Raw genomic sequence first — 12,953 nt, forward strand, 5'->3', positions numbered from 1 at the left:
TTATCAGGCTTAGGAGTTCTCTGGTGGAATTTTTAGGGTCACTTATATATACTATCATATCATCTGCAAAAAGTGATATTTTGACTTCATCGTTTCCAATTTGTATCCCTTTGATCTCCTTTTGTTGTCGAATTGCTCTGGATAGGACTTCAAGTTCAATGTTGAATAGGTATGGAGAAAGTGGACAGCCTTGTCTAGTCCCTGATTTTAGAGGGATTGCTTCAAGCTTCTCACCATTTACTTTGATGTTGGCTACTGGTTTGCTGTAGATTGCTTTTATCATGTTTAGGTATGGGCCTTGAATTCCTGATCTTTCCAAGACTTTTATCATGAATGGGAGTTGAATTTTGTCAAATGCTTTTTCCACATCTAACGAGATGACCATGTGGTTTTTGTCTTTGAGTTTGTTTATATACTGGAGTACGTTGATGGATTTTTGTATATTGAACCATCCCTGCATCCCTGGGATGAAACCTACTTGGTCAGGATGGATGATTCTTTTGATGTGTTCTTGGATTCGGTTAGCAAGAACTTTATTGAGGATTTTTGCATCAATATTCATAAGAGATATTGGTCTGAAGTTTTCTATCTTTGTTTTGTCTTTTTGTGGTTTAGGTATCAGAGTAATTGTGGCTTCATAGAATGAGTTGGGTAGAGTACCTTCTGTTTCTATTTTGTGGAATAGTTTGTGAAGAACTGGGATTAGATCTTCTTTGAAGGTCTGATAGAACTCTGCACTAAACCCATCTGGTCCTGGGCTTTTTTTAGTTGGGAGACTATTAATGACTGCTTCTATTTCTTTGGGTGATATAGGGCTGTTTAGATCATTAACCTGATCTTGATTCAACTTTGGTACCTGGTATCTGTCTAGGAACTTCTCCATTTCATCCAGGTTCTCCAGTTTTGTTGAGTATAGCCTTTGGTAGAAGGATCTGATGGTGTTTTGGATGTCTTCAGGATCTGTTGTTATGTCTCCCTTTTCATTTCTGATTTTGTTAATTAGGAATCTTTCCCTGTGCCCTCTAGTGAGTTTGGCTAAGGGTTTATCTATGTTGTTGATTTTCTCAAAGAACCAGTCCAATCACGCGGGAACTGAGACTGCTTTGGTTGGGGAGGCAGAAATCCGGCCTGAGTAGGGCCACAAGCCTCTTCCGGTCAGAACAGCACCGGGGTAGCTAGGGTGCAGGGTCGGCTGACACTCGCCAGCTACCCACATCACCCGCCACAGGATCTTAAGACTTCTGGTGAGTGGAACACAGCTTCTGCTCCAATCCAATTGCGCGGGACCTGAGACTGCATTAGTTAGGGAAGCAGAAAACCGGCCTGAGTAGGGCCACAGGCCTCTTCTGGCCGGACCAGCATCAGGGTAGCTAGAGCGCAGGGTCGGCTGACACCCGCCAGCTACCCACGAAGCCCGCCACAGGATTTTGAGACTGCTGGTGAGTGGAACACAGCTTCTGCTCCAGTCCAATCACGCGGGACCTGAGACTGCTTTGGTTGGGGAAGCAGAAATCCGGCCTGAGTAGGGCCTTAAGCCTCTTCCGGTCAGAAAAGCGCTGGGGTAGCTAGGGCGCAGGGTCTGCTGACACTCGCCAGCTACCCACAACACCCGCCACAGGATCTTAAGAGTTATGGTGAGTGGAACACAGCTTCTGCTCCAATCCAATTGCACGGGACCTGAGACTGCATTAGTTAGGGAAGCAGAAAACCAGCCTGAGTAGGACCACAGGCCTCTTCCGTCCGGACCAGCACCGGGGTACCTCCAGCTACCCACGACCCCCGCCACAGGATTTTGAGACTGCTGGTGAGTGGAACACAGCTTCTGCTCCAATCTTTAAACAGTGACAACGACAACAACTAACCCCAGAGATTACCAGATGGCGAAAGGTAAACGTAATAATCTTACTAACAGAAACCAAGACAACTCACCATCATCAGAACCCAACACTCCCACTTCGCCCAGTCCAGGGCACCCCAACACACCAGAAAAGCTAAACATGGATCTAAAAGCATATCTCATGATGATGGTAGAGGACTTCAAGAAGGACTTTAATAACACACTTAAAGAAATACAAAGGAACACTGGTAAACAGGTAGAAGACAGTAAAGAGGAAGCACAAAAATCCCTTAAAGAATTGCAGGAGAACACTGCTAAAGAGTTACAAATCCTTAAAGAAAAACAGGATAACATAATCAAACAGGTAGAAGTCCTTAATGAAAAACAGGAAAACACATCCAAACAGATGATGGAAATGAACAAAACCATACTAGACCAAAAAAGGGAAGTAGACACAATAAAGAAAACCCAAAATGAGGCAACACTGGAGATAGAAACATTAGGAAAGAAATCTGGAACCATAGATACCAGCATCAGCAACAGAATACAAGAGATGGAAGAGAGAATCTCAGGTGCAGAAGATTCCATAGAGAACATTGGCACAACAATCCAGGAAAATGTAAAATGTAAAAAGATCCTAATTCAAAACATCCAAGAAATACAGGACACAATGAGAAGACCAAACCTACGGATAATAGGAGTGGATGAGAATGAAGATTTTCAACTCAAAGGACCAGCAAACATCTTCAACAAATTTATAGAAGAAAACTTCCCAAATCTAAAGAAAGAGATGCCCATGAACATACAAGAAGCCTACAGAACTCCAAATAGACTGGACCAGAAAAGAAATACCTCCTGACACATAATAATCAGAACAACAAATGCTCTAAATAAAGATAGAATACTAAAAGCAGTAAGAGAAAAAGGCCAAGTAACATATAAAGGTAAGCCTATCAGAATTACACCAGATATTTCACCAGAGACTATGAAAGCCATAAGATCCTGTACAGATGTTATACAGACACTAAAAGAACACAAATTCCAGCCCAGGCTACTATACCCAGCCAAACTCTCAATTAACATAGATGGAGAAACCAAAGTATTCCACGACAAAACCAAATTCACACATTATCTCTCCACGAATCCAGCCCTTCAAAGGATAATAACAGAAAAAAACCAATATAAGGATAGGAACCACACCCTAGAAACAACAAGAAGGTAATCCCTCAACAAACCTAAAAGAAGACAGCCACAAGAACAGAATGCCAACTTTAACAACAAAAATAACAGGAAACAACAATTACTTTTCCTTAATATCTCTTAATATCAATGGACTCAACTCCCCGATAAAAAGACATAGACTAACAAACTGGCTACACAAACAAGACCCAACATTTTGCTGCTTACAGGAAACTCATCTCAGAGAAAAAGATAGACACTACCTCAGAATGAAAGGCTGGAAAACAATTTTCCAAGCAAATGGTATGAAGAAACAAGCTGGAGTAGCCATTCTAATATCTGATAAGATTGACTTCCAACCCAAAGTCATTAAAAAAGACAGGGAGGGACACTTCATACTCATCAAAGGTAAAATCCTACAAGAGGAAATATCAATCCTGAATATCTGTGCTCCAAATACAAAGGCAGCCACATTCATTAAAGAAACTTTAGTAAATCTCAAAGCACACATTGCACCTCATACAATAATAGTGGGAGACTTCAACACACCACTTTCACCAATGGACAGATCATGGAAACAGAAACTAAACAGGGACACAGTGAAACTAACAGAAATTATGAATCAAATGGATCTGGCAGATATCTACAGAACATTCTATCCTAAAACAAAAGGATATACCTTCTTTTCAGCACCTCATGGTACCTTCTCCAAAATTGACCACATAATTGGTCACAAAACAGGCCTCAACAGATACAAAAATATTGAAATTGTCCCATGCATCCTATCAGATCACCATGGACTAAGGCTGATCTTCAATAACAAAATAAATAATAGAAAGCCAACCTACACGTGGAAACTGAACAACATTCTTCTCATTGATACCTTGGTCAAGGAAGGAATAAAGAAAGAAATTAAGGACTTTTTAGAGTTCTATTAATGACTTCTTCTCTTTCTTTATGGGGTATGAGACTGTTTATATCGTTAACTTGATCCTGATTTAACTTTGGCACCTGGTATCGGTCGAGAAATTTGTCCATTTTGTCCAGTTTTTCAAGTTTTGTTGAGTATAGCCTGTCGTAGAAGGATCTGATGGTGTTTTGGATTTCTTCAGGATCTGTTGTTATGTGTCCCTTTTCATTTCTGATTTTGTTAATTAGGATGCTGTCCCTGTGCCCTCTAGTGAGTCTGGCTAAGGGTTTATATATCTCGTTGATTTTCTCAAAGAACCATTTCCTCCTTTGGTTGATTCTTAGAATAGTTCTTCTTGTTTCCACTTGGTTGATTTTGCATCTGACTTTGATTATTTCTTGCTGTCTACTCCTCTTGGGTGAATTTGCTTCCTTTTTTTCTAGAGCTTTTAGGTGTGTTGTCAAGCTGCTATTGTGTGCTCTCTCTAGTTTCTTTTTGTAGGCAGCCAGAGCTATGCGTTTCCCTCTTAGAAATGCTTTCATTGTGTCCCATAAGTTTGGGTGTGTTGTGGCTTCATTTTCATTAAACTGTAAAAAGTCTTTAATTTGTTTCTTTATTCCTTCCTTGACCAAGGTATCATTGAGAAGAGTGTTGTTCAGTTTCCACGTGAATGTTGCCTTTCCATTATTTATGTTGTTATTGAAGATCAGCCTTAGTCCATGGTGGTCTGATAGGATGCATGGGACAATATCAATATTTTTGTATCTGTTGAGGCCTGTTTTGTGACCAATTATATGATCAGTTTTGGAGAAGGTACCATGAGGTACTGAGAAGAAGGTAAATCCTTTTGTTTTAGGACAAAGTATTCTGTAGATATCTGTTAAGTCCATTTGTTTCATAACTTCTGTTAGTTTCACTGTATCTCTGTTTAGTTTCTGTTTCCACGAATTGATGAAAGTAGTGTGTTGAAGTCTCCCACTATTATTGTTTGAGGTACAATGTGTGCTATGAGCTTTACTAAAGTTTCTTCAATGAATATGGCTGCCCTTGCATTTGGAGCATAGCTATTCAGAATTCAGAGTTACTCTTGCAGGATTTTATCTTTAATGAATATGAAGTGTCCCTCCTTGTCTTTTTTGATAACTTTTGGTTGTAAGTCGATTTTATTTGATATTAGAATGGCTATTCCACCTTGTTCATTTAGACCATTTGCTTGGAAAATTGTTTTCCAGCCTTTCACTCTGTGGTAGTGTCTGTCTTTTTCCCTGAGATGGATTTCCTGTAAGCAGCAGAATATTTGGTCCTCTTTGTGTAGCCAGTCTGTTAGACTATGTCTTTTTATTGGGGAATTGAGTCCATTGATGTTAAGAGATATTAAGGAAAAGTAATTGTTGCTTCCTATTATTTTTTTGTTAGAGTTGGCATTCTGTTTTTGTGGCATTCTTCTTTTTGGTTTGTTGAGGGATTACTTTCTTGCTTTTTGTAGGGCGTGGTTTCCGTCTTTGTATTTTTTTTTTTCTGTTATTATCCTTTGAAGGCCTGAATTCGTGGAAAGATAGTGTGTGAATTTGGTTTTGTCGTGGAATACTTTGGTTTCTCCATCTATTGCAATTGAGAGTTTGGCTGGGTACAGTAGCCTGGACTGGAATTTGTGTTCTCTTAGGGTCTGTATAACATCTGTCCACGATCTTCTGGCTTTCATAGACTGGTGAAAAATCTGGTGTAATTCTGATAGACCTGCCTTTATATGTTACTTGACCTTTTTCCCTTATTGCTTTTAATATTCTATCTTTATATAGTGCATTTGTTTTTCTGATTATTATGTGTCAGGAGGAATTTCTTTTCTGGTCCAGTCTATTTGGAGTTCTGTAGGCTTCTTGTATGTTCATGGGCATCTCTTTCTTTAGGTTTGGGAAGTTTTCTTCTATAAATTTGTTGAAGATATTTGCTGGTCCTTTAAGTTGAAAATCTTCATTCTCATCTACTCCTATTATCCGTAGGTTTGGTCTTCTCATTGTGTCCTGGATTTCCTGGATGTTTTGAGTTAGGATCTTTTTGCATCTATATTTTCTTTGATTGTTGTGCTGATGTTCTCTATGGAATCTTCTGCGCCTGAGATTCTCTCTTCCTTCTCTTGTATTCTGTTGCTGATGCATCTAGGGTTCCAGATTTCTTTCCTAGGGTTTCTATCTCCAGTGTTGTCTCACTTTGGGTTTTCTTTATTGTGTCTTGGATGGTTTTATTCAATTCCATCACCTGTTTGGTCGTGTTTTCATGCAATTCGTTAAGGGATTTTTGTGCTTCCTCTTTAAGGTCTTCTACCTATTTAGCATGTTCTGTATTTCTTTAAGTGAGTTATTAATGTCTTTCTTGATGTCTTCTACCAGCATCAAGAGATATGATTTTAAATCTGAGTCTTGCATTTTGGGTGTGTTGGGGTATCCAGGACTGACTGACATGGTAGTGCTGGTTTCTGATGATGGTAAGTGGTCTTGGTTTCTGTTAGTAAGATTCTTACATTTGCCTTTCCCTATCTGGTAATCTCTGGAGTTAGTTGTTATAGTTGTCTCTGGTTGTTAGATCTTGTTCCTCCTGTGATTCTGTTAGCCTCTGTCAGCAGACATGTGAGTGTAGCTCTCTCCTGATTTTCAGTTATCAGAGTACTCTCTGCAGGCAAGTTCTCCTCTTGCAGTTAAGGTGCCCAGATATTTGGTGTTTGGCCCTGCCTACTGACTGAAGGTGAAGGTCTGAAACAGGGCCTGTCCCAGAAGCTGTGTCACTTCTGCCTGTCCCAGAAGCTGTGTAGCTTCTGTAGTTTACACTCTTATCTGTGAAGAGTGGTCCCTGAGGGATCTGGGACTCAAGAATGCTCCCCCAGGAGCTCTGAGGCAGAGCCCACCCAAGTGGGATGGACACTTCTCCTCTGGTGGGGACGGTGTCCGGATGTCTGGAGCCTGAAATGGGGTCTGTGCCAGAAGCTGTGTTGCTCCTGCATGACCCAGAAACTGTGTAGCTTCTGTAGTCCACACATTCACCTGTGCAGGCTAGTCACTAAGGGATCCGGGACCCAAGATGGCTCCCCCAGGTGCTCTGCAGCAGAGCCCTCATGGGCAGGGCAGACACTTCTCCTCTGGCAGGGAAGGTGTCCGGATATCTGGAGCCCCAAACAGGGCCTGTCCCAGAAGCTGTGTAGCTTTTGTGGTTTGTACTGTCACCTGTGCAGACCAGTCACTGAGGGATCCACGACCCAAGATCGTGGAGAGACTATCTTGTTGTATCACATGTCATTTAAAAAGCCTACAGCCTATGACTTTAGCAGGAAATGGGAGGTGAAACATCAGGGAAGAGAAAGAATTCTGGCATAGAGTCAGGAGACCATCCTGGGAAGATGTGAGGAACAGGACCCATGATACCTGAGCACAGGTAGCTATCTATATGGCAGAATATATGTTAAAACAATTGGGTTATCTAAGGTTTGATCTAGTCTTTAGCTGTGCCCAATTATGCTGGCTGGGCAACTTACTAACCTCCACATAGCTAATCTAACTCCCTGTGATATTCCTGAGTTATTACATACTAAAATCTATATTCCATCTTTGATGCCCTAGACACAGTCATGCAGCCCTCTCAAGCTTCATTTTCCTGGCTCCTACGTGGTGGCTGTGTTCACTGTCTTGCACCTCTCAGGCATGTTGTCTTGGTTCTCCTTCTCCAGGCATAGCAGATCTATCTTCTCTTTTCTTCTTCAATCCCTTGCCTGGGAATCCTAAAAGTCTGGCCTCTGTCTCCCTGCCCAGACATTACCCGCCAGCAACTTTATTTACCAATAAAAACCAATTGGGTGGGGTGGGACGGGACAAGGTACCCTCAGAGTCTTGTGTGCAGACATGCAGATTCTTGTGCAGTTCTGGGGGCCCAGATTAATATAATACAAGCAGCATTAGACCAAACCGACAACACTAGTCAGAGTAGAGTCTCTCTATATGGTCAAGGTATTTATAGAAATAGTTTGAGTCTGACTCTTATTTCTGGGAATATGTCTCTGGGAAGAAGAAGCCAGGCCTAACTTTTATGATGGAGCTCCAAGGAGACACTTGGTGGATACAAAGAACTTCACTAGTAGTTTACATCTATTCATTTTTGTCTCTGCCTTTAATGATCATGGGAGCTGTTTCTTATTATTAAATGGAATAAGCTTTTTTTTTTTAAAGCCAAAAAACTGGTGAGACAGCTGAATCACAGGTAACTGCAGACAGCATGGAAGCCCTGGAGGAATTGGGGTGAACTCACCTTCTTGTACAGGAAGGTGAGATGGTTAATATTATTGACCAGGTTGATTGGAGTGAGAGATTCCTAGGACTGTTGAAATGCATCTCTCCATGTAAGGGTGTCTCTAGACTGTCAATGGACAGTGGCTCAAGGTGTGGAGATCCATGCTGAGTAAGGGTAACACCCTAAAGTGGAAGAATACCCAGATAAAGACAGGAAGGATTAAGGCAGCACAGTGTTGGAAGCCCTTTCTTTTTTTTTTTTTTTTTTAAAGATTTATTTATTTATTATATGTAAGTACACTGTAGCTGTCTTCAGACACTCCAGAAGAGAGCGCCAGATCTCGTTACGGATGGTTGTGAGCCACCATGTGGTTGCTGGGATTTGAACTCTGGACCTTCGGAAGAGCAGTCGGGTGCTCTTACCCACTGAGCCATCTCACCAGCCCGGAAGCCCTTTCTTATTTGAGGATAATACAAAACAAAAAAAACAAAAAAAACAAAAAAAAAACTAAATAGTGAAACTAAATAAATGAAATGGCTAGATTTAATCAAGAAAAGGTTTGGAATTTGGAGAGAATAGGAAATGGCAGTCCTTGAACATATAGTAATTGTCAGAGTTGTCCTGTTGCTTTATCAGAAATCTCATGTCTAGTACCTAGTTTATGTGAGTTAAATTATGTGTATTAATAAAATTATTACAGGAAAAGTATATTATGATAAAAGGCTTCTTGAGATTATGAATAGGGAATCAGCTTACCCTTGGGTTCTTCTTTTCCTGACTGTTGATAGCTTACAAGATGAAGATGGTGTCCCCCAAAGGGTAGACTTTCTCTGAAGGCCTATTTTTTTCCCAGAAGTTTTATGAGTTTTACTCTATCATGTGGTAGACTCTAAGCAAAAGAAGAGAGAATGAGAAGGCTTGTGAGTTAATGCCCCATTGGATATAGAAGGTGCAAGAGCTTAACCTATTCTAATTAGTGTTTTCCTGAACACAACTGCAGCCTCCTGGGCTTAGGAGTGTCCCAGAGCGAGTGCATGGATGCAAGCCTGCTTGGTTGTGATGAGCTACTCTACTGAGAGGCTTTTATGGAAAATGATAAGAGAGGGACCTTAATGAACAAGGGATAAGGTGACTCTGTCCACACACCTAACTCTGTGTACCCCCTAAATGATGAGATGAACATTATGTCCTGTTCCAAGGCAAATTGAAAGGGGGCAGAAAATAGAAAAATAGTGACATTGGCACCAAGAAGATAAGATTTGAAAACCAAGATGAAATATTATTGTCAATAGAATGAATAGCATGGAAAATTGCTAATTATAATAAAAACAAATTTTTGAGTGAACCTAAGTGCCAAGATGGAGCAAAGACATGGAATAATAGTTCAGGAGGGTATGGATAAATGTGCCAAAGATCTAAGATCCTGAAACATGTGACAGACCATCTAATTTATTTTGTGAGATTTTGACATGATATAAAAAGGAATCCTAATTATATACCACAGAATCAGCATTTTTGAGTCTTCATTTTGAGACTGTAAGTGGACTGACAACAGAATTCATATCAGTAAGTCCCTAAGGAGGTTCTATAGCTAACATTTAGACATTGATAAAGTAATAAAAAGGAGCAGTATGTCATCTGAAGTTTTTTGGGAACAGGAAAGTGAAGAATAATCAGGGTTTGGTTTGAAATGCTGGCTCTCACTCCTCCATGTCTCACAGTATCCCTGAAAGTATCCAGGAGCGGACAAACTACAGGTCCTCATGCATTTGTTTTCAGCCATTCTTTACCTCTCCTGGATTCCAGTTAAATTTACTGATTTGAAGAGTTCCTGCACTGTCTGTTTGGTATGAGCTCATCTTTTCTAAAGAGCAACTTTTTTTTCCTTTCTTTGCCTCAGTGTTCTTGACAGCTACAAGTGGTTTGAATGGGTTGACAGCACTTATGGTCTGATGGGAGCATAATTGAGATGGGAGAAGAGAAATATATATGGATTTTTGAAACCCTTAACAAAACACAACTATTGTTTCCTACTCCTTTTGAATAGGAATGATTGCAAAGCACAATTTTGGTTTATTTGGAAGAAAATTGGTTGCATTATTATATTGTTATCTTTATGAGAAAGAAACAAAAGACTTCATCATTTCTTTGATACCACTTTCTTTCACAAAGACAGAGACTTTATCTTTCTTTCTTCATGCCCACTTCTTCTCTTTCATATTCATTTCTATATGTATGTTGACATATGAATTTTGGTGGACTTTAAAAAAGTAAAAACATACTAAACACATAAGTAAATTTTAGCTGAGTGTACTGATATGTAAAAATACTCGGAGAAATGAAGGCAAAAGAATAAACATTGGAAATTGTAAGTCTTCTTTATCTTTGCATCTCTTTTCTGATTTGTGGATTTCATTTATTAACTAAAGGTGGTCTAACAACATGTGAATGAGAAGATATGGGAATGACAAAGTCCAGCCAAATGAATAGGGATATGCTTCAGGAAGATGTGACAAGTGCTAAGGAAAGTTGCAGTCTAGTGAAGCAAACACTGTGGTAAATACAGTGCAAACATTCATCTGCTATCTGAGATTCTAAAGGACAAATTTTAAAGTGTTACAAACAAGTGCCCTAAGTAATAGTTTTGAATATCTAATCTTTTTGTGACTGACTGCCTACGGTAGAGACAGTACCCTTAATGAATCAGCAGTAGTTGAGGTAGTTTTTAATGTGTTTAGTTCCTCTGTTGATATCTCACCAAAGTGATAACAAAGGGGAAACTGTATTGAGCAGTTTCTCATTTAAGGTGAGAAACAAAAATGTTTTCAGCCATCAGTTATATGTGGACATAAAATAAAAATAATCTTGACTTACAAAGACTGAGAATGACTGCTGCATCTAATTATGTCATTTGGTAATTTATTGACTACACACAGAAAAGTTGATGAAAACGAGGAACTAAATTAACCATTGAAACTTGGAAAAAGAAAGAAGAATGGGTGAGGCACTATGAAGAAGGGAGAGTTTCATATTTTGTGGTAAAAGGGTAAAGATATCATGGTAGCATGCAAACACATGTATATTATTATAATCAGAGACATAGAAGTATGTCTCATACTTCTCATACATACCCACAAGCGGAAATGTTACTTCTAGGTAAGTAAGTTAAGGACAATGATCACCCTTTTTATTACACATGGCAGTATAGTTATGTGCTATTATTATTTTGTGTGGTTTACATGCATATAGGTAGGTGTTTGTGTGAATGGATGTAGGATTATATCAATCACTTCTACCATCATCTTGGGTAAGTTCAATTGACTTAAAGAACACCATAATTAAAAGAACAAATTTGTCTGAGTCTTGGCATCTTTTCTTCCCTTTTCCAACTCCAATCTCCCCTCTTTGCAGGTGATATAGACCATAACTTATGACCACTAAAAACAAGACAGAAGTGACTGAATTTGTGTTGTTGGGATTGTCCAGTAGGCCAGAGATGCAGCCAGTTATTTTTGGAGTTGTCCTTATCATGTACCTGACAGCAGTTTTGGGCAATACTCTACTAGTGCTTGTTGCTTGCTCAGACCCCAGGCTTCAGACCCCCATGTACTTCCTTCTCAGCCAGCTTTCCTTGATTGACATATGTCTAACAACTATCACTGTTCCTCAGATGCTGGTACACACACTTTCTGTGGTTCGAAGCATTTCTTATAACTGTTGCATGACACAATTATTTTTCTTTATGGCAGTGGGTAGCATGGAAGGCCACTTACTGGCTGCCATGGCATATGACCGCTATGTTGCCATCTGTGACCCTTTAAGATACTCTGCCATTGTCAGCCATAGCCTCTGTCTGCGAATAACATTGACCTCATGGATGGTGGTCAGCCTTAACAGTCTTCTGTACAGTGTGTTGGTCACACGTTTAACCTTCTGTGGCAACCAGGTCACCCACTTCTTTTGTGACATCACTCCTCTGCTGAAGCTCTCTTGTACTAGACCAGTGGTCAATGAAATGTTAATTTTCACTGAGGGTGTAGCTGTGGTTGTCAGCCCCTTTTTCTTCATTTTGGGCTCCTACATTCGCATAGGTTTTGCTATTGCCCACATGCATTCAACTGCTGCCCTGAGAAAAGCTCTGTCTATCTGTGGCTCCCACATTATGGTTGTGTTGCTCCTGTATGGTTCTGTGATTCGCATGTACCTCAAGCCTTCTTCTACCTATGACTTAAACCAGGATCGACAGATTGCCATCTTCTACACATTGGTCACCCCTATGCTAAATCCATTGATCTATAGCCTCAGGAACCAGGAAGTTAAAGGAGCTCTCATACGGCTTCTCAGGAAACTCTGCATCTCAGGAAGCTTCCAGGTTGGTTCAGACAAAGAAAGAATGACAAATATTATGAGACCCAATGTTTAATCTAAGACCATCTCAAATAGCTCTCTTATTAACGTGTATCAATCATATTCCTGTGGAATAATATTTGATTTCAATTCTTTCTTGGATTAGAAAAAACGAATTATGAATAAATGGTTCTGAAACCCTTTTCAGAGAATATCATCAATGTAAACTAGAATATACTTTCAATTCAGTGAACTTAGAGTATACAATGTTAACCCCAGAGACTTAGTCATCAATATGGTAGCAAACAATATGGCTTGCAAAAATCAATCTTTTTCATAGTCATGTGTCTTACTGTCTTCCAGAGTCAAGTCAAACTGACATATGGCACTATTTTAACAGTAAGATAA

The 12,953-nt window shown here is 39.8% G+C and overlaps 1 protein-coding gene across 1 annotated transcript; it reads left to right on the top strand.

Moving 5' to 3' along the window:
- The first annotated feature begins 11,628 nt into the window (after positions 1 to 11,628).
- LOC110290415 (olfactory receptor 1f45-like) lies at positions 11,629 to 12,621 on the top strand. Its single transcript, XM_021156948.2, has one exon. It carries the CDS (start codon positions 11,629 to 11,631, stop codon positions 12,619 to 12,621), a length of 993 nt encoding a protein of 330 aa, XP_021012607.1.
- The last annotated feature ends 332 nt before the right edge of the window (positions 12,622 to 12,953 follow it).

Source organism: Mus caroli, unplaced genomic scaffold, assembly GCF_978045245.1.
Source record: "Mus caroli unplaced genomic scaffold, Mus_caroli_1 scaffold_2, whole genome shotgun sequence".
NCBI lineage: Eukaryota > Metazoa > Chordata > Mammalia > Rodentia > Muridae > Mus > Mus caroli.